The sequence below is a fragment of the Aspergillus flavus genome, chromosome 2 (assembly GCF_009017415.1).
Source record: "Aspergillus flavus chromosome 2, complete sequence".
Lineage (NCBI taxonomy): Eukaryota > Fungi > Ascomycota > Eurotiomycetes > Eurotiales > Aspergillaceae > Aspergillus > Aspergillus flavus.
Genome location: NC_092409.1, coordinates 2,804,316 through 2,825,160, shown reverse-complemented (window position 1 = coordinate 2,825,160; position 20,845 = coordinate 2,804,316). Strand labels below are relative to the sequence as shown.

Here is a 20,845-nt window from a genome sequence, read left to right as displayed (position 1 = left end):
GCTCCTTTTCTCATCGGGACAGGCGTCCCTAGGTTAGGCTGAACACTAAACATGTTCCCGAACCCAGATCGAGCCAATTGGCTCAACTCCGCAACCCTTAGTCTTGTTTTTTTGGCTCGAAGTCACCCGAATTTTTTCGATGAACACGCCGAGGGGCGAAGGGAAAGGAAATGCGTTGGTCCCCATGGGGACTTTTCCCCACACCTCGTCGACTTGCACCCAAAGTGAGCCACCATTCGGACTGCTGCTCATCTACAATGTGCTTATTTCCAACGGTTTTTGGCACAGGGGCCAAGGAGTTAGATTCAGCTTCTACAAAATCACTGGGACTCCTCCTTAAAGCATTTTTTTTTTAAAAAATTTGATCTATAACTAATCCCTCCTAAAGAGTACTGATTATGGAATCGCACTGTCAACAGTCATGTGGACAAGCGTCCCACTCATGGTCGCACCGTGGCGTCAATTTCGCCCTTCTCTCCAGCGAGACTGGCCTCCTTTGGGGGGTCACCTCCCCCAAAGACTGCTTGCATTTCTTCCAATGAATGGTTGGATGTCTGAATAGAGAGTAGACCATTAGCTGGTTCTCCTTTGGCTTTCGAAACGGCAGAGTCACATCCCAGAGCTTGGAGAATGCCCCCCCTTAGGAGAGAATGAAAGAAGACAAAGAAATATACTTTTGAACATACCTCTTTCAGGAAGAACCATGAATATACTATGATCGCATAGTTGAAAATCGCAAACATCAGGAACATTCTCCAACCGATGTTGGTGATGGCGTGTGGCGTTATCTGCGACATCATAAAGTTGAACAACCACTGCGACGCAGCACCGACGGCTACTCCCACTTCTCGTGTGCGACTAGAGAAGATCTCACCCACATACAACCACGGGAGAGGCCCCCAGGACATATTGAAACTAAAGGCCTCCGCATAGGTCATGATAATCATGGCGATCCCCGCTTTCGTTGGCGAAGAGTTGGACCCGCCCGATTGTGTGGGATGGGTCGCCAGAACACATGCAATGATGAGCATAAACGAACCCATTGCGAATGCTCCAACCATGAATGGAACTCGTCTTCCAACACGGTCCAGAACAAACAGTTGGAAAATAGAGACTCCGACTACCTTGACCACGCCAAAAAAGCCGGTCACTAATTTAGCTTCGCCCTCCGCTCCCACGGCTTCGAAGATCTGATTGGCATAGTAAGCGAGCGATGTGTTTCCCGTTAACTGGGCGCATAGCTGAATTGTAAAAGCAATGAAAATGCGATAACGATTCACTGGCAGAAGAAGCTCGCGGATGGTGAAACTCTCCTTGACACGAGCCTCTTCCTCGATCCCCGCAATGATTTCATCAAATTCCTTCTGGAGCTCCTCAGTTTCTTCACCTCCACGAACCCATTTCAACGACTCCCATGCTTTATCTTTCTTACCCTTTGCGGCAAGCCACCGAGCACTCTCTTTAACTGTGCACATGCCGAGTAGAAGCAATGTGGACGGCAGTAATTGCAGCCCCAACGCAATCTGCCATTGCTTCGTGGCATCTGGCTGGTCCTTCGATACAGCGTAAGTAACCCAATATGCGACCATAACTCCCGTGGCAAAGAACAATTGGAAACAGGCCCCGAGTCTTCCACGAATCTCTTTAGGGGCCATTTCTGCTGCATACATAGGTATCAACGTAGTGGCGGCGCCGATACCAAGTCCGGCAATCACTCTGCCAGCGTAGAAAGTTCCCAGGGTATGGGCATTAATAATCTGTAAGATGGTCCCTACGGTGAACACAAGTGAGCTCAGAATGAGTCCAGAGCGGCGGCCCAGCTTCGAGGCTATAGGCATTGTGAAGAAGCATCCGAAAAATGCCCCAGCCTGAAGAATTGACACCGCGTTGGAGTTGACTGTCGTTTTCTGCGAAGTACTATATCGGAAGTCACGCTGAAAGGATGGCAATGTGAGGACACCACCTGCATGATTGAGTTAGACAAACATTTTTTTCGGTCAAAGTATGTACAGTTGCTTCCGACATACTAATAACACCCGTGTCAAATGCGAATGCAAAAGAGCCCATACAGCTGGCAGACGCCAAGTATGTGGCGCGGAAGAGGCCGAGCTTGCGACCCATGGCTCTGTTCTGAACAAGCCTACTTCTCGGTATAATGGCCGCAGCGCAACTTTTCTGGTAGACTTATGGACAAGAGACTAACAAGAAAAGCCAAGCAGGGCGCAATAGAATATAAGGCAACTGAGAGAGCCGCCAGAAGCTTGTTGTCACCCCTTGCGCAACTGCCGCTGCGGCGTGTCGTTTGCACAAGGCTGTGGGGAGGCTAGGAGTTTACCTATCCACTTAGGTGACAGAACAACATATGGTATGAAATCCATGGTGCAATAAGATGCAGTCATGGGTCGCTTCTGGGAGCCTTAAACCACAAAGAGCAAGTTATCGGTAGATCGTGCTGTTCCCCGCTCGGGACTTGGGATAGTAAGATAGAGGTAGGTCGATGCTCTAAGGAAATAGTTGGTTTTGATTTGGGTGTTCCGACGAGACTGGTTGGCTGCGGATTGGTCGAACTATGGATTGGATGGCGTGCTTGAGACGGCTCGAGAGCGTCAGGTCGGGGCTTACGCTGGCCGAGATGGACTAATATATGCTGATCGGCGAGGTTGATGTAGTACCTAATATCGCCCTCCATTGAAAGAAGCATATTTCCTGGGGAATAGATAGTAACACAGTCTTCTCAAGTTAGAGGCGGTCGCGGTACTTGATCGTAGGTTCACAATCAGAATGTGGAGTCGATTACCCCACAAAAAGGCGATGATCGACATGGATTCCCCATAGAGTAATGGACGAGGCCTCCACTCCGGATACTGTATATATTGCTGTTAGGAGATTGTCATCTAACTAGACCATCAGCATAGATAGAGAAAAGATTAATAAAAGCGTGTATATACCTCCTAGGGTCTAACCACTCCTGCACGGAATCAGCATCGATAGATTCGCATCTATGGAGCTTCTGAAGCCTGACTCGACTAAAGACAACGCTATTAGGGGATGACCCAGGAAAGCAGCTTCTGAGGCAGAAGGATGAGAATCGTGATTATATGAGGGAAAGGATGCATTAGAATGATAGGATACTAGGATGCCGCGGTTTCCTAACACCAAGTCCAGGTACCCGGCATTACTAGCCTTAGCACCTCAGGCACTCACGCTCAAAAAAAGACCACAAAACCAAGTTAACAGAAAGAGAAGAAGAAAATGAGCAAGCCGGATAACAAAAAGAATAGGAAAAAGACAGACAGAGAGAGAAAAAGTGATAGATCAGTTCAATAAAATAAAACTACAAAAAGCTCACCCAACCTTCTCGCCTCAACCTAGGGCGTTCTGGAGGGTTACGAAAACCCCGAAGGATTTTACATGTCGAGACCGGAACTCGAATCAAGGAGCCTGGGGTCAGTGGTCAGGCGGACCTACCACTGCGCCATCCGGGCTCCTGCGTTAGTATTAGAATCGAATTCCCTTATCTCTTTGCGTCAGGTAACCGAAAAGGGGAATTGGGGTTGCCTGGAATGGAAGGCAGACATGGCGGCCTGGGGCTTTGATCGATGCCTGAACTGCATATCACAGACGTGATGTACAGGGAATACCTCCAGCCAGTTAGGATGTTGGGATTTGGATATGCCTGGTGGGGATTCTGGCTTATAACTCGGTCAGGGACATATGAACTGCGAGGAATACAAGAGATGTGAGCATTAACATACAATCCAAGTAGTGAGGAAGTATTGGACTGATATCTGCAGGCCTCAGACTTGTTCTTAATATGATGGCGCTACATTATATGCCTAGACGCAGCGTAGAGCAAGAAGAATAAGCTTGGACGTTGAACAATTGTAACGTACTAGTGCTTCCGAATAAGCATGACTGATATCACTTGGCACAAGGATAATCTTACACTAGACAGCGGCTCAGAGCAATTAATACGAGGCTGCCTAGTACGTAGCATCCGGTTAAATGCAGGGAGTTACCAGTGGCTCGCAGGATTTCAACTCCGACGGTGCTCCGTAGTAGAGGCATCGATACGAGAAGTGATCGCCAACCACGACCTATCATCCGAAACAAATTTGCATATGATAAGTAACACATATTATTGGCTGCTAATTACAACCTCGCTATAACTGCAAATGGCAAGTTCTATTTCTTTGATGCATCCAGAGACGACCCAGAATATAGAATATTCCCTAGTAGTTTGGAAGTTTCCCTGAGCACATTATGCATGTACATAATGCATGGTAAAAAGCCTGGCTATATGAGTTAAACAGCGAGTTTCGATAATAGAATGACATAAATTATCAGATCTATAGCTTTCCAGAGACAGAAGGATACAGGCCATATATTGACTATTATTGTGGATAGGACCTTAAAGGTTCCACTCACGAAGTCAAACTGAATACGAGAAAGCTAGGCCTTACTAGGCGAAGCTTACCAGGTGGAGTACATCTATATTTCATGGTAGACCGAGGCAGAGTTACCCTAACTAGTCCCTTGTTCCTTGCATGTCCGGTGCATTAGTGAATAAACCGAGAATAGTACTTCCCTCCCACTCGAACAAATAGGAGCAAAGGGATACTTGTGTTAGTAAACGACGCGTGCATTCAATTTAATAGGACCAGTACCCCTGTATCACATTTACTTTTGATCCAAGTCAAGCCTAGGATACGCCATAGGATAGAGAGCACAGCGAACTGCTGGCAGACCAAACGCGGCGATGGATTGAAGAAGTGGAAACCTCTGGCTCAGCCAGACAATAACTCTAAAGACGTTGGATTAGACAACTCTCACAATGGGAGTTGTTCCAGAGACGAATGCTAGATCGATAAGATTTTACATTTATTGAAGGTTACTTTTATCTGGTAGGATCACTTGTAGCAGATACCCAGGCACTGTACATTCTGAAAGTAGTTTATAAATCAGGAACTCTGAGTCGTTAATGGGTGAATTATTATCATTATACTTTATTACAAACTTTTATTTTTACAGGTGCCTCGCCCTCGGCTTAGCAGTATCGAAGTCCAAATTGCGAGGTGCCATACTAAGGCCGCCTCTTGAAAACCAGATTGCATCCATCCTGTTATGACAGTCAGCAAATTACGAACCAGAGCATATAGTAAAAACTTAGAGTAGCCAGTACTTACCATCGGAAACAGCGTAGCGAACACCCTAATCTCCTCTGACCTCGGCGTGGGATGATGCTCCCAATCGAGTTCCAACGATGCTTTTCCAATCATACCTGCTAAGGACAGTGGTACGTACTTTCTTGCGAGGCAGTCATGTGGCCCCGCACCGAAGACGAGCCAGTTCTTGGTCTTGGACTCAGCGTCTCCGCTTATCCAACGTTCGGGATCGAAGACATCGGGGTTGGGATAAGCTTCTGGGTCGTGGAGAGCTGGGTAGCAGGAAGGGATGATCATGGAGCCCTTGGGGACGGTGTAGTCGGGCGTTACCGGGAAGTCCTTTGTTGCGAGGTAGGGAACGAGGATGACGGGTGGCTTGTAACGGAGGAGCTCCTTGATGACTGCGTTTGTGTAGGTGAGGGATTCTAACATGGGGAGATCGAAGGGTTTGTTCCTATCACCGCCGCGCGCGGCCAGATTCTCTTCTCGCAGTTTATCGAGTACATCGGGCCGCTGGGCGAGGATCTGGAACAGCCAAGTTGTGGCACTGCTGGACGCATCCTGGGACGCAAAGAGGAAGGTGAACAGTGTGTCTGAGATTTCCTCGTTTGTGAACTCGCGAATCATATTCTTGGGTTTCTCCAAGTTGGTCTCCCCGGCGGCGACTCTCTCGCGATAACGGTTGGACTCCATCATGTGGAGTACCCAATGGTCCACAATGCACGTGGGCGTCGCACCTTTCGCCATATTTGCCTTGCATCTAGCTGCACATTCGGCGAACACCCGATGAACAGCATCGGCCGTCCGCTTCCCTAGCCAGGTCTTGGTGAAGGGGACGTACATTGCCAGAGGAATATTGACCAGGTCGAGGGCATCAGTGGCAAGGTAGAAGTCATCGGCAATCTTCTTCACCTGGTCATCGGAGATGTAATCGCCGAAGAAGGTGCGGCAGGAAAGCGCACAGTTGATTTCGCGGAACAGGGTCATGAATGCCATCGGCTTGCCTTGGTTCGCCTTGGTAGCGGCAACGAACTGGTTGTAGTAGTCATCCAATACTCTCTCCTGGACTGGAAGATAGGTGGCTATGGCCCTGCTGGTGAACAGAGGGACCAAACCTCTCCGGTACTCAGCGTGGTCTCTACCCTGAAGAAAAACCCATGCTTTGTGGCCTATGATGTCTCTCGCAACCGGTACAAGGCATGGCTCGGCGTATGCAGGTGACTTGAAAACCTTATGGGCTAGATCACGGTCGGAGGCGAGGACGACAAATCTGCAACGTGAGGCGTGAGTACGGTTGCTTACACAAGTTTATCGAGTTCTGGCATAATCACGATGAACGCGAGAACACACCTGTGAAAGATGGATACACAGCTGAGAGGACCACTCGCCCACTGTCTAAGATACCCGTCGAAAGTTGGATGAATCGCTTGGATAAATGGGCCCATGAGCGGAATTTTGAATGTAGGACCAGGGAGGGCACCCTTTCGCTTGAGGTACAAGACTGGAGACCAAGTCAGCAGGATGAACGAGCTCCTGTTATCGGCATTGCTAATTACCTTGATCATACAGCACTAAACCAACCAGAAACGTCACGACGTATTGCCAGGCGGACCATTCTGCCAGAAAATCTGGTAGGGCGCCTTGCAACTGGGAAGTCTTGTAGGCCCATGACTGCGGCGACTCAGGCTGCGCGCTGGTGGTGTTGAAGATCTCAGTAGCCATCTTGGCGTCCATTGTGGTAGAGGCACTCTTCCCGACGTCTGGCAAGCCAGGAAGGGGCTCACCAGGACTTTATTATAGGGAGATGGGATCGGTCTTCTGGGCCGCGGGTGGATCGTAACGCTGCAGGAATGATCGAACTAGAGATAACATCCCTCCCCTTCTAGCGCGGGCCAAAGGTAGGTGGTCTGTTCCCCTGACAGAACAGGGGAGAATATTGAACGTCTCGACCCACACTTAGGACCAATTGGTTATGAGTCCTGGAAAATTTTGTGGTGATGGCGTGAGATTGGAGATGAGGGGAATCGCATCCTAGTACATACATTACCCTATTAGGACTAGACTCCGAAAGCCGTACAGATGCAGTCGGCGGGGTCTAGTCCTCTTTCGGCCACACTACTTTGGAATCCTTGTCAAATTATAAAGTGAACCAACCACGGAATGATGATTGCCCAAGTGGCGTGCTCAGTAACGGTCTATTCCTGCCTATAGGATTCTTTGAGAATATCGCCAAGATATTCGATGTTGCCATTATATCCCAGACTGCCAGTCCAGAGTAACCAAATACCCCTATTCGGCGTTCTCGAGCCCTTCATGTGATCGTCTCACTCCTTCTGGTCGAAGGAATGGAATTTTTGACGTACGTATCTTGCCCTTCGGTACCCTAAATACATCGTCAACAGCTATGTAGTGTTCAAAGCTTCGGCTATTTTGGAAAGTGGAGCGAGCCTCTTAAAGAACCAACCCTCGATGATTCATTACATCTTATGGTATGCAAAAGATTTGAGACGCCGATAACAATCGATAGCCCCAAACGGCGGTCACTTCAATAATCTACGAATTCCATAGTTACTTTCGTAAAGCTAGGGAAGGATAAATACTCACATGACCAGACAAGGACTCACCTAGGCTGTCACTTCATTGGTTTTAGAAGTACGAAATCAGCAGCCGAATTAGAAGCTATGCCGGGTTAAGAACAAGCATACGCTTAACAAAGTAGACCAGGATTGTTAAGCTTAAAATGTCTTGACGACTCTACGTCATATGGTTGACGAGTGAGATCTAGAAGCGGAATCAAATCTGACAAACCCCTTCGAGGTATATACAGTACTTGCTATTGTACTGCTGCTTGAATCGGGGTAGCCATCCGGCCATCTGTTATTGTAACGTGGATCTGAAGGTGGAGTTTGACGATGATACGAAAGAAGCTCTAGACCGTGTGGGTTTCTTCTCGAGCGGAATATTCCCGCTACTATATGCTCGTTTTTCTGGGGTTCAATATATGTTGCTATTCATAAAGGATAGCTTCAAGAAGCGACAATTGGCTGAAGCGCCGAGAACAGAGATTCAACTTAGGTCAGATGTCAGTACTATACGATACATATGTCTGTTAGAGGAAGTAATATCCGTGTTAAGCGTGTTTACTAGATGATATAGTATGTAGATAGCGTCATAAAGAGATCAGTTATCGACTCTGTTTGCCGGTTTACTCTTGGGTGATACAATATATATAAAGATTTTCTAACACTAAAAATATCACAGTAGCTGATTGTATAGAGTGATAAGTAAGCTGAGGTTGGCTTTTGGGTAGAACTGAATTCGCCTCTAATATTTTAGAAATTGAAGCTTGAGAATTCGATATACAGATTGTACCTCGAAGGTGAAATGGATCTGGAGAAATGACATCGGGTAAAAGTGGGGGTGTTGTTGGTGTAAGAGTTATTTATGGGTATTTGTGCTCTTGGCGCGCGGCTCGACAGCACGTACCTTTTGGTACCTGAGTCTTCCGGCTGTCTCCACCTACACTCAACTTCCCTTCGCCAAAATGCGCCAAACTCTTCGCCGATCCTGTACTGCGTGTGCCAAATCAAAACATAGTTGCGACCTCCGCACGCCGCGTTGCTCACGCTGTGTCAAGCGCGATGTCCCGTGCAACTATGCCAATGAGCCTCTGACAGCGTTGCCGGCAGCTCCCGGGTGGGGAGATGGCGGATCATCAAGACCCCTCGAGACATCCGGCACTTTAACCGCCTACAGATTTGGGTCTCTCGATCCTTTCGATTCATACCCGCAGACGAGACTTCCCCGCGAACGCGTACAACGTCTCATCTATAGCTGTACGTACGTCTTTATTCTATGTCGTCGATCCAAATTGAGCTTACCAAATTCAGTTATCCACAAGATCGCCTTTCAATATTATCCCCTCGACCTAAATCCAACGACGAATCCGTTTCTCATCTCTTGGTGGCCACTTGCTCTGGGCGACCCGGCACTATTTCATGTCTCGCTGCAGACGGCATGTCTTGATGAGGAGTTGTTGGCCCAGAAGGGCTTCCAAACCTCGGAACTTCTCATGGCCGACTCCGTCTCTTTACTGCGGCGCAAAGTTCAAGACACGTCGCTGGCGGTACAGGATGGAACTATGAACTCAGTAATTACTTTGGCAGCTATCGAAGTGAGATCCCGTTATGAATCATTCTTTCTCTAAGTCTCATATCTTCCTTACGAATTGAATGCTGATATCACACCACCTTCAGTTTGGTAAGGGCAATATCAAGGTCAGCCAAATGCATGTTGACGGAGCAATAAGACTGGTCAACATGCGAGGTGGTATCAATTCAGTAAGACAAACAAGCCCACTTACCGCGAGGATGATTAGCTGGTAAGTGCCTCCTTGTTCACCTTGAGGGTATACTATTCACATGCACTATAGGGTATCGATGATCGTCATGGGCCATCCTCAATTCGAGACCCAAGATGATGTCGGCATTGGAGATGGCATACCGCCTATTCCAGAATGGCAGATGGATCCCACCGCCCTTTACGATGATTTATCCGAGCTCATCAGTATGGAAGTCGATTACGCAGTCAGGAATGTTTTCGTCCGTCTTCGTAGTGCCTTCCAGCAGGCGCAGCGGATACATTTCCCAACCACACGACTTCATGACCTCACTTGTTTTGTCATACACCGACTTCTACTTACAGCACCGGATACGGAAAGTTCTCACTCGTCGTCGATCACCGAATGCATCCGCTACGCAATCATACTCTACATGTTCATCATTCATGGGCCAACGTATTACTCACATGCTGCCATGATGCATAGCATTGTCATCCGATTTATAGATCAACTCAAGCAACTCGAATCGACCCCTCGTGTGTATGGTTCGCTTGATGCCTGGCTTCTTGCAATCGGCTTGGTGGCCTCAACTGGCACACCTGACTATCAGTGGTTTATAGAGAGAGCGCGGATTATGGCTGCTTCTCTACGACTGAGTAATTGGAACGACGTCCTCGTCCGCATTAAGTGTATCCTGTGGATGGAGACACTACAGGGCGAAGATATCTTTCGACCTCATTGGGACGCTATTTTCAGTACTATGAATCATCCTGGCGCCTGTATCTCACCAGGTAACGCTGGCGGAGAGCTTTTATGCATCTCACCTAGCAGCTTGGTACCGAGCAAACCAGAACCAGCCAGCACAAATGGAAGGCAATGGGACATGAGCGTGGCATCGCCTTGATTACTATAAGGAAGGGCCACAGAAACATCATCACCAAAGGCTACGAGAACCTCGAAAGCACCAAGTACTTAACGGGCACGGTTGGAATCAGGAGCCATGGCATAGGACTCTCTGTCCACGTGGAAATGTTGCGCCAGCTTGCACGAGTACATCTTTATTTATATAAGTCTTTCACGGTCCTATCTTCTTCTACTATTGACAGTGTTCTATTACTGCTGTTGTACAGAGTTAGGATCATTTGTTCAAGAGGTTATGGGGACCAGCGGCAACCGAATCGCTATCGTACCTGCTGATAGGCCCGAAGAACTCGCACTGCCAATATTAACGACATTGAGCTACGGCAATAGCTTCAGAGATGCGATAGTGATTTCTCTTGATAGGATAGTGTTGCTCGAAGGAATGGTACTGACGATATCACTAACGTATTTGGTACTGGGATAGAAGAGCTAACGTTGACTTTTACAAATTAGGGGATGCGGGGCCACCAAGGAAGCATCCGAATCCAAAATGACAGCGGCAAATGTAATGCGCTTGGTAAAGGTATGCTTTGCACTGCCTCGACCACGAAGACGTTAAAGAGCTTAGCATCAAAAAAGCATGTGATCCCTGGAAGCTAGAACCTGAGAGATCCGCCCTTCAACAAGCAGCAAATCAATTAATGTTCTATGAATTCCCAACTCTAGGACAACGGTTGTCAGATAGCCTGTGACTCTAGGAGATTCGCTGCATTATGCTTTCTGCTAAGCCTGAGCTTGAGTATTGAGATAGCACAGCATATATTATAAAAGGTTCTGATAGGATTATAGATACGACGAGACTCAGTACGTAGGTTCGCGATACCTATTTGGTCATCTAAACCTCTCTAAGCCTATGGAGCACTTCCACGTATAGATGCTTGATAGCAAGATATAGCATTACATCAGTGCCTTTGGCTATACTTTTACCCTTGATATATGTAGGTGACACGGTATTTCGCTTTCATAGGAAAAATAAATCCTCAATTATGTCCAAGTCGAGGTTCCAACGCTCTAAGCTATGGGGCACAAAGAGCATCCAGATAGATGCTTTTGTAACTATTATTTGACTTATTGATTGTGATTCTCTAGATTTAGACGGTACTATAAAGAATCCAAGATTAGGTTTGACCGACATTTAGGTATGCAATGATATTAGTTGTCTCGATAATGCGATATACTGGGCTCCAACGCCGGTGTTCTAGATAACTAGCGAAGGCCGTATCCTAGCCAGAGTGTGATAAATAAGTAATTAAGAAAAGTTGATACTAGATCCAGAGATAAATATGTCCTAAATTTGGTGTGTTGGACCTATTCTCATATAAGACTCCTGTGAGCAATTATCATCGAATTTATATAAGGAAGAGATGATAGCTGGAGTAACAATAGTCCCCGACTATTAAGCAAGGAAGATAGCACTAGCACCCAAGCAGACGATAGTATTTAGGTCCAATGTATGAGAACGTATCATTCCGATTGAATGGCTCTCTATCATAATGGGTATACTTCGGAATTGGCCACTCGGAGTAGCACCTCGGTTTCCCGACATTAACCGTGACACTATTGAACAGGATTTCTGCGGAAAGCCGCCCGACGACTTTCCATTTCCAGAATAGGCTTAGGTCAGCGCCGCTTTTCACTCTGGGATCAGCCCGGATCGTGGCATGAGCACGCCCGGTGCGTGTGCTGATCGCTCTCGGATCGCTCACGGAGTACGGATAGTCAGGGCGTATCGGGAGCAGATCCTGATCACTCCCGGATTCGTCGGTGACCGCCCGTATGAGGCGTACTCGGCCGCAACTGCCCAAAAATCTAGCCAAATAAACATGATTCCGCCAAGCCCGTCAACAGCACCAAAAAGGGTCAGCAGCCCTCGAAATCATTACCCGACGTTGTTGATCCAAGTTTCCAGATATCATCATAATTGGTCGGTGACACAACAGGTGATAGCTGGGAAGTATTACGTGGTAAATGGTTTACAACTGTTCTACCATTTTTGAACAGTAGCCACATCCATCTTACAACAAGAAATTACTACATAACTGAGGACGAAAAGAAGAGGACCGGTATGATCAAAAATTTTTTATGGTCGAATAAACCTTGGAAACGACATACGTACACAGATTTCATTAGCTTTTATGCCTCTAGCATGCTCAACAGGAGCGCTCCTCTGGCATTATATTCTAAGAGCACGGGTACTTGATATGACGGTATCCTCTGTAGCCGCATTTCCGGAGACTAGCAGGAAGCGGGATAGAGGTTCTCTACGCTCAATGGAATCTGTGACGGAGCAGTTTCACCAAACGTAGTACCTGGCGTGGAAGGTACTCGTAGGAAACCGCTCATGGCAATAATATATAAATTCAAACGCTGTAGTTATGTATTACTTCTACTTGGACCAATTGCTAAGATGTTTTGAAGGCAGTGGAATAATGTCAGTTGTCACAGCTGTTGATATAAACGGCGCCGGATGGTTTAGCTTAGTTTTGTAGAGTATCCCTTGAACCGAACCTTTTCAGTCCACTGACTTAGATTGAATGGTAGAAATTTATTCTAGGAGCGCTTAATCAAGGGAGAAGCCATGGCTGTGGCCCTACACACACGGCGTGTATCTTGTAGTATTGAACCTATGAGTGGCGAGTAAGAAAGTCGATACTGCCCTGCCCTGCCCTATCAATGCTAGCTGCTTACGAATATCGTCGAACACATCTTTCATCTAACCTCGTACTTGGTTATATGCTTAAGCCTTCAGCAGAACAAGGTCAAAATCAATCCCTTCGACTCGGACATATACTTCAAGCGTATCTCCCGGCCGATCGACAAATTTTGTCTCCGTCAGAACTCCGTTGCGATAGACTCCATATGTCCCCACAGGAAGGTTATGATTCTCAAGTCGGACGCTATGATGGTAACTGGACGTCAGCAATACTGTAGTAGGGTCGTGAGAAATGTACTGAAGGGGCCAATCTATAGAATCACTGCAGGAGGCGGTGGGGTGCACACTCACAACTTTTCCGTCTGATCCCACGTCCGCATTGTCACCACCATCGCCTGATGCGATTCATCCCAGCAGCCTCTCAGGAAATCTACCCCACTGCCTAAATCAATGCCACTGATGTGCGGTGCCCGAGAAACCTGCTCTGCAGACCAAGGCTCCTCCCACATCTTCCGTTGACCACCGAGAACTGTCAACCGCGCATAGCCAACGGCGCCGTTTCCCGTAAATGGTTCAACCTCTGTCCAATTTCCGTCTTTGTCATACTGTTCCGCATTAACAGGGTAGTAGAGACCCCCATTTTGCCAAGTTGGCTGGAAGAACCGATCAACATGATTGAGTAAACCTGCAAGTTTTGATTCATCACCCAGTTCAGACATGGCCATGAGGATGTATCCAAACATTGGTCGAGGAAAAGGTTCTCGATGCTCTCCCGTAGTAGGGCTGCTTGCCACAATATCTCGTGCCTTTTGCATGGTTGAGAGGGAATATGGATCGACTCCTTTCTTCTCAGCGAGCTCACGGATGGCGAATGCCACTGGCCCTCTGTTAATGCTGATTCGGTCATGGTCGGCTCGAGTAAGGAAGCCTATAGATTGCGCTTGAAATGTCTCATTTGCAAGGATTGGGTTCCAGGCGTTCATGAATGCAGTGGCCCTGATAAACTCAAAGAACAGAAAGTTAGCTCCTAAGTGAGACACTTTGCCTATTGTTCCCTCCTTCCTGTACTGTGATATGATGAAATTCCAAGTTCATGATAGAGTAACTGACCAAGCTGTGAACCCAAGATCAAGCGCTGGCCTCTTCGTGTCCTGTTTTGGCGAGTACCAGCTGATGAACAGCCCGTTTGGGCCCGCCATGCCTTTTGCTTCCCAAGCAGCTGTGTACTTACTGAGTACCTCGGTTGCAACATTTGTGCCGTCCCGAACATCATTGTATCTCATAGCAATGATCTATGGGTACATTAGCAGTTTCCTGTTTGGGACGGATATTATTGCAACCTTGTTAGGACTGGAACTTACCGGAAACTGATTACAAACAATGAAAATGCAGTTTGGTTCGCAGCAGACCCCGAGCCACTTCTCACGCTCCATTTCCGCTAAGATGGCCTTTTGGAGAGATTCGCGGGTGTATGAAAACTTCTCCGGTCCCATGCCCCAGAATATTGGGCTCCAGTTGAAGGTAAGCGCCCCTTCCTGATTATATTTGTCATCGTTGAAAAGCATCGTATACAACGACACCATGAGGAGAAGATGACCGGAGTACTGCTGGTAGTTAAGCAGGGGATTGCGAAGGTGAGCAACGGCAACAGCAAAGCAAACAGAAGCACGTCAAAGCAAGAATAGCAAGAATAAAAACGGTCTCACGACACCAATAAGAAGAGGCCAATAGGGTTAAAGGAAAGTAAGTCACCTACCATGATATTCTCCTTAACAACAGGATCTGCCCATGGTTGTCTCAGCCTTTTGATATCCGGGTCTACAAACTTGCCACTATGGCTTGTTAAAAACCAGTATCCCCAGACCTCTCGGCGGAGCATTTTATGAATAAGGCCACTAAGAAGAGACTGGAAGATTGACCGCAGAGCAGGTAAGCGGTGGAAGTGTGCCGCCCCAGCTGCATAGGCCATTGTGGCTAGCTGGTAGCGGTAGGCATCGAGCCACTCCTGTCCGGGGTCCTGGGACCCCATAACCCCCCATTCGCCGTCCCTTTGGGTCGCGAGGTTGTGGAAATGCCGTAGGTGTCCGGCTTGCTCGCGCGAGAGCTTGTCATGGCCGGCTAGGAAATCGGCAGGGAGATTCTTCAAGAGATCTGGGTTGTGTTTCATCTTGCGGAAAGAGGGAACGGTTGGCATTCCGGGAGATTGTAGAAAGTGGGGGTGTGTATATAATGTCAGTAGGGGTTCAAGACAGGCTGAGATGAAGGACCTGGAGTTGAAATAGTCGAGTATTGTAGCGCTTACATGAACATAATCAGGATTATATAAAAATTAGTCATTGCGCATTTGCTGCCCCAATGCATCACTCCGAAGCTAACCAGATCCACAGGACCTATCTCCCTTCCTAGTTAGGGGTCATCGCCTTCGCTGTGATCTCCGGCGGGCCGCTTTTGCACTTGGGCTATGTGGCTCGGAGACCCCGAAGATCGATGCCCAATCCTGCATAGCTATGAAGGAGCGCTATTTCTTCACTCTCGTGTACAAACAGTTATAGGAACAACGCCAGCCGAACACCCGATGAATCCTTGAGTGAGTCCTTGGACGGGCTATTATCTACCATTGCGCATATCACCCGCTGCCGCTATCGCCGTGATTTTTCGGCCTCAGCCTGAAACTGCTAGTGTAAGACATTGCCTCTCGGTCTGGCCCAGAAGGCCCAATGTCCGCACATACTCTTGCTGTAGCCTTTCTAAAACCCTACGAGGCTGACTCGCCCCTACTATTGGCGCTCTCGGAAATGCCGTTGTACTTCGCGATTTTGGATTCATCGCTTGGTAAACCGCTGCTGGTGGCGTTGCCACTTTCAGCGTTGGATCCTTCTTTGATGACTGTCACCCTCATATGAGTGACTCCGGTGGCCCTTGAGATTTGTTGGGTCAGATCTGACGGCACTAATGGTGGCTTCGCCAGTGTCGCCTGACCCCACCATGGCGCTGGGAAGCGGTGGCGATGAGACGGTTGTTTGGGGCGGCAAGAGGGAGCAGCGTCTGTCAGCAACAGTAGACAAAGTGGGTTCGCCGTACAGGTCCATAAAACATGACAAATAGATGCTCGATCCTGCCGTACCTGGAAGGGATTTGGAATTAGTTTGCGGGTGCACGGAAGAGATTCCCTTTGACACTTGCCCCTCTCCATGTTGCAGTGCAGACCTCGTAGATGGTGCCGCATAGTATGAGATGGACTTTTGAAACTGATAATGGCTGTGTAAGCCCGTCAAGTCTAAAGTAGACAACGCCCCGAAGTTACAAAATATCAACATGTTGGCGGTCAGAGTATGATATTCCATATTCTACATCCGCAGGAATACACATATGCAACCCTAATCTGACTTTGGAAGTAATCCTACGCAATCTGACTGGACAACGTCAACGGCACTAGTGATTCTTATCAACAAGCCTCTATTCCATGGAAATATGGACCCGAATAGGTTCAGCTTATGGAGCACATAGACACTATCCCGTCCTTGTAATAGTGCTCGCTTGGAATTTGTCAGTCCTTTGCTTCCTCTTGGAGCGAACGATCATCAGCAAATTGTTCGGTATATCCAAGCAGATTAGCCGGCTAAAGAACAGCAAGAGCTTCAGGTTCTCAAGGTTGCACAGCAAGGTAGCAGCCGGAGGGAGATTTGCAAGCTATGTAGGTGCTGCTGTTGGGTAAGTCCATGGCGTACAACACATAGTGGATGTTCGTTCAGATGGTTCAGGAAAGAAAATTAGGATTCACGTTCTTCTACACTGCCGGAACGAGATTATATGTTCCTTTGGCTGCTGACCCTCCCGGTAGCCTTCAATTACAAATTGCATTTCAGAAGACTCGTGAAAAGTATTGTACTACACGATTGATAGGTATAGACGATCTTAGACAAATAGGCGGTCCACCAATCGAACTCCATATCCATCAGATGTTATTCCGGGCCAAAAAGTCTAGAACCAATGCACCAATTTCCGCCGTCTCCGTCTCAGCAGCAAAGTGACCAGCGTCGAGAAGATGTACCTCTGCTTTAGGCAAATCAAGCTTGAAGGCCTCCGCCCCAGAGGGAATAAATATCTGATCCCGCTCACCCCAAACAGCCAGAAGAGGTACTTGAGATTCCCGGAAATATCGATGGAACTCCGGATACAACTTTATGTTATTCTGGTAGTCCCAGAATAGATCCAGCTGAATCTCTGCATTCCCAGGCCGCTGGAGAAGAGCGTAGTCCAGCATATATGCCTCTGGAGCGACAAGTCCCTTCGTTCCTTCCTCATACTGCCACTTGGTTGCCTCGAGGCTGAGTAGGCTAGTCGCTAGCTTGGCCCGAACTTTAGGGTCATTGTTGCTCTCCCAAAGCTCTCGGATCTGGCTCCAGAATTGGCCTAGGCCGTCTTCATACGCGTTCCCATTCTGGGTGATGATTGCCTGGATAGATTGCGGACGCTTGAGAGCTAGCCTCAGACCCGTGGGAGAGCCATAGTCGAAAATAAACATGGAGAACTTGGTGATGGATAAGACGTCGAGAAATTCGAGGACCACAGTGGCCAGGGTGTCAAAGGTGTAGTGGATGCCTTCTCTGATCTTGGCGTCCTCGAATTCAGTAAAGCCAAAACCAGGAAGGTCAGGCGCAATGACCCGGTACTTGGTGGCTAGGATGGGGATGAGGTTACGATATTGATGGGACGAGGAAGGGAAGCCATGGAGAAGAAGAACCACTGGAGCTGACTGTGCTCCGGACTCACGATAGAAAACATGGGCCTTGGAGACAGGGAGCGGCAGCTTCTTGAGCTGAGTAGAAGACATAGTGTGGAGAAGAAAGAATAATTGAGCTTTGAAGTGTGGGAAGGAAGAAATAATTCAGGAAGAATTTGGGTCATAGCGGCGGCCAGATTGGCAACTAATATACTGTTAAGGTATATCCATTTCGGACCAGCGGAACCACTCAATTATTCCAGGCGCTGTGAGGGATTTGTCAGGGGATAAGGAGTGAACCACTGCGGTTAGTAATGCTTCCTGTATCATTTGAAATGATCAGGAAATGAAATGCAAGCAATTGATTGATCACCGTCTCACTCGCCTGGTGTCAACGGGATCGAGACCGGTGGCGGAAGATGCTTGGCAAGCGGTGTCCGGAGATCAGCTTGAACGTCTGGCCAAGTCGATAACCGAATCTTTTAGTTGGTAGATACGTTAGATGCACTTGATCAGGTGGGGCACTTTTCATAAACATGCAAGCTGACAGCAGAAGTGGGCCATTCGGCAGCAGAGTGCGTTAGTGCGGATGGGTTCCTCGAATGAAACCCATGAGGACCATTACCCGTCGTGGCCTCCACCATATAACGAGCCATTCCCTTCGGCCCAGCTCCCCGGCGTACGTTACTTTACTATCACTATGGCCGACTCCACTCCTTTGATGCTCATCCGCGGCCCAACCATTCGTCGTGGCACCGAGGATGCATCGCTTGTCCGCTCGCAGCTGATGCGCCAGAGATACCGCGAGAAGCGACTGCGGGTCCTTCGGAAGGACACCCATACCAATAATATCCCAATCAACATCCAGTGTTATGAAAATGAAACCCAAGCTCTCCTTGCCGGAACGAACCTTCGGCAAATTAGCCCCTGCCGCATTGATCCGTTTCTTTCAGATGACCGCAGGACGGGTTATTTTGATTTCCTGCTTCATAACTGTGGGTTCAGCAATATGGCCACAGTCAACTAATCTCATAATCCAATGCTAATTCTAGTTACAGGTCTACACGTGGTGCTTCCTACGGCTCGGCCTGATGGGTTTGCGGAGCGCTGCCTCCAAGCCTACCTACATCCAGATAGAGACCCGATGGTGATACAGTCCCTCTTCTACTCGGCCACACTCAGCTTGCATGCCCTACCAATTCTACGTGGTACTCAGAACTTTATAGTTGCCCCGGGTCTCGCAAGCTCAGCTGTAATTCCTCCCACGCATCACCTACAGCTTAAAGGGTTTGTTCTGAATCGGATCCGCCAAAAGCTACCAACGATGAACGGCAACAACCCACACGATGACATTATAGATGATATCCTGCTGAGTATTCTCTATCTCGCAGCCAATGAGAATCTAGACCGGATACTACCCCCCGAAAAGAGTCCCTTCTTACCACCTTTTCGGAGGCTCCAGTCGATGGAATTCTACGGCAGCTGTGAGTTTCAACCTCTCCACTGGCAGACCGTCCAACACATCATTTCACAACGAGGCGGCCTGTCTACTGTCAAACTCTACGGCCTGGCTTGGCTTATCTGCATGTATGTTACATTTTAGGAGGTGCTTTTTCTTTTTCTTTTATCCCGTGGGAGGAAACTCATGTCATCCTATTAGATCAGGATTGGTCGTTGCCGTCAATGCCGATTGCAAGCCGGCCTTTCCGCTGATATACCCTGATGGGAAGCCTTTTGTCTACAGAGCGCCCCTGCAAGCCTTGGCAGTCCGCCAACCGCCTCGACATGTAACGCTCCGTAACTTTGGGTTTCAGCAATTGGCCCTTCTCCATCCTCCGGTGAAGGGAACTATTATCCGTGTCTTTCTTGATTTGACCGAGATGACGCAAGCCCTTTAATACCTCGCAGGTCAGCCGTGTGGCAGTCGGCTCTTGACACTCATTGGCGATACGCGGTCGAACATAATGCACCGTTTATGTAGTCTGCCCGACCAGACAGATCGGCCGACCTCGATATTCCATAAACGGACATGCACCGCCGAAGACCAGGCTAGAGCAACCACGGTGTACATCATTAGCCGGAAAACTGCCCTTTTGTACAGCGCCCATGTGGTCCTGCCGCTTCCTCAAACGTCACTGATCCGCCGCAAGATGACCCTAGAGATCCATGAGTACATGCTACTGCTGAAGGGACAGAGACCTGAGGCTGAGCTTGAGATCCTTCTTTGGTGCTCCATAGTCGCAGGTATCTGCGCTGATGCAATGCTAGCAATCCAGTCTTGGTTCGTTAGAGAGGCCAGAGAACTCTGCGACGGTTTGAAAATAACGACGTGGGACGAGCTTTCAGAGACCCTGCAGTCTTTCGCTTGGCTTGACTGTGCATCAGACGAAGCCGGAAAGGCCCTGTGGTCTCAAATTCAACTGTGTGATGGCAGCACTATATAAATACACAAGATGATGATAAATGATTCTATAAAACGAATTTAATATGTACTTTCCTCTTTCTTTCGTAGACCTCCAATTGAAGAATGGTCCTTGGGGATGGTCACATTCTTGCAGGGGAAGACACAAGCAGCCGCTGAAACCTAAATTGGCACAGGGCGTCCTACTACTAGGATTCACGGAGTAGTCACTCTTCTCTGTCGGGTTCCAGCGCTTTTCGCCCAGTAAATTCTGCTGACAAATTGCAGAGTCCGAGACCTTACCCATGAAAGGCTATCTTGGGTGACCTCCGTCTCAAGGTATGGAAGAGAGACGTTGAACTAATACCTGTAAATTACGCCGTACATCAAAATAAAACCCTCTCGCTGGATTGATTCACATTGAGGCTCGGGGACGGAAGAAATCCACCAAATAGTCTCCGATGAGGGTCTAACCCAGCTAACCTGCTTAGCAATCTGGGTCTCATGTTTCATTCAGGTGGCAACGTATCTGTCACCAGATAACAAGTTGGCACCTAGAATAGATGCATCATTAGTCGTCTAAGTTCTGCTTACATTTCGTATAAATAGCCATCCACCCTTTTGCCGTTGAAAGTCAAAGCGG

General features: G+C 48.1%; 6 protein-coding genes across 6 annotated transcripts; 2 read left to right on the top strand and 4 right to left on the bottom strand.

The window, feature by feature from the left end:
• Positions 1-246: 246 nt before the first annotated feature.
• On the bottom strand, positions 247-2,258 carry F9C07_1239333 (putative transporter). The gene is made up of 3 exons (XM_041289660.2): positions 2,028-2,258; positions 687-1,963; positions 247-554 (listed from the first exon to the last, which is right to left on the bottom strand). The coding sequence occupies exons 1-3, from the start codon at positions 2,119-2,121 to the stop codon at positions 441-443; spliced, it is 1,485 nt and encodes a 494-aa protein (XP_041142727.1). The 5' UTR covers positions 2,122-2,258; the 3' UTR covers positions 247-440.
• Positions 2,259-4,269: 2,011 nt separating this feature from the next.
• Positions 4,270-7,215, bottom strand: F9C07_2128664 (cytochrome protein). The gene is made up of 4 exons (XM_041289659.2): positions 6,722-7,215; positions 6,516-6,666; positions 5,187-6,435; positions 4,270-5,119 (listed from the first exon to the last, which is right to left on the bottom strand). The coding sequence occupies exons 1-4, from the start codon at positions 6,897-6,899 to the stop codon at positions 5,084-5,086; spliced, it is 1,614 nt and encodes a 537-aa protein (XP_041142726.1). The 5' UTR covers positions 6,900-7,215; the 3' UTR covers positions 4,270-5,083.
• A 1,494-nt stretch (positions 7,216-8,709) lies between these two features.
• F9C07_2941 (uncharacterized protein) lies at positions 8,710-10,408 on the top strand (the record flags this gene model as incomplete). Its single annotated transcript, XM_041289649.1, has 4 exons — positions 8,710-9,001; positions 9,056-9,339; positions 9,422-9,546; positions 9,598-10,408. The coding sequence occupies 4 exons, from the start codon at positions 8,710-8,712 to the stop codon at positions 10,406-10,408; spliced, it is 1,512 nt and encodes a 503-aa protein (XP_041142725.1).
• A 3,017-nt stretch (positions 10,409-13,425) lies between these two features.
• On the bottom strand, positions 13,426-15,272 carry F9C07_2942 (uncharacterized protein; the record flags this gene model as incomplete). Its single annotated transcript, XM_071511036.1, has 4 exons — positions 13,426-14,074; positions 14,189-14,370; positions 14,488-14,682; positions 14,835-15,272. The coding sequence occupies 4 exons, from the start codon at positions 15,270-15,272 to the stop codon at positions 13,426-13,428; spliced, it is 1,464 nt and encodes a 487-aa protein (XP_071363775.1).
• A 1,761-nt stretch (positions 15,273-17,033) lies between these two features.
• On the bottom strand, positions 17,034-17,912 carry F9C07_2943 (soluble epoxide hydrolase; the record flags this gene model as incomplete). The annotated part of the gene is made up of 1 exon (XM_041284705.1): positions 17,034-17,912. The coding sequence occupies one exon, from the start codon at positions 17,910-17,912 to the stop codon at positions 17,034-17,036; it is 879 nt and encodes a 292-aa protein (XP_041142723.1).
• A 94-nt stretch (positions 17,913-18,006) lies between these two features.
• F9C07_2277435 (uncharacterized protein) lies at positions 18,007-20,735 on the top strand. The gene is made up of 3 exons (XM_071510243.1): positions 18,007-18,796; positions 18,860-19,388; positions 19,783-20,735. The coding sequence occupies exons 1-3, from the start codon at positions 18,391-18,393 to the stop codon at positions 20,243-20,245; spliced, it is 1,398 nt and encodes a 465-aa protein (XP_071363774.1). The 5' UTR covers positions 18,007-18,390; the 3' UTR covers positions 20,246-20,735.
• Positions 20,736-20,845: the final 110 nt, after the last annotated feature.

What these genes read in the sequence shown, in the direction of transcription:
- F9C07_1239333 (XM_041289660.2), bottom strand. Translation starts at nt 2,121, where the DNA reads ATGGGTCGCAAGCTCGGCCTCTTCCGCGCCACATACTTGGCGTCTGCC. An exon ending in ATTTGACACGGGTGTTATTA is followed by an intron (nt 1,964 to 2,027) that starts GTATGTCGGAAG and finishes TCAATCATGCAG; the next exon opens with GTGGTGTCCTCACATTGCCA. An exon ending in CATGGTTCTTCCTGAAAGAG is followed by an intron (nt 555 to 686) that starts GTATGTTCAAAA and finishes CTCTCTATTCAG; the next exon opens with ACATCCAACCATTCATTGGA.
- F9C07_2128664 (XM_041289659.2), bottom strand. Translation starts at nt 6,899, where the DNA reads ATGGACGCCAAGATGGCTACTGAGATCTTCAACACCACCAGCGCGCAG. An exon ending in TTTAGTGCTGTATGATCAAG is followed by an intron (nt 6,667 to 6,721) that starts GTAATTAGCAAT and finishes CTTGGTCTCCAG; the next exon opens with TCTTGTACCTCAAGCGAAAG. An exon ending in TCGCTACGCTGTTTCCGATG is followed by an intron (nt 5,120 to 5,186) that starts GTAAGTACTGGC and finishes CTGTCATAACAG; the next exon opens with GATGGATGCAATCTGGTTTT.
- F9C07_2277435 (XM_071510243.1), top strand. Translation starts at nt 18,391, where the DNA reads ATGGGTTCCTCGAATGAAACCCATGAGGACCATTACCCGTCGTGGCCT. An exon ending in TGATTTCCTGCTTCATAACT is followed by an intron (nt 18,797 to 18,859) that starts GTGGGTTCAGCA and finishes TTCTAGTTACAG; the next exon opens with GTCTACACGTGGTGCTTCCT. An exon ending in CTGGCTTGGCTTATCTGCAT is followed by an intron (nt 19,389 to 19,782) that starts GTATGTTACATT and finishes CCGTTTATGTAG; the next exon opens with TCTGCCCGACCAGACAGATC.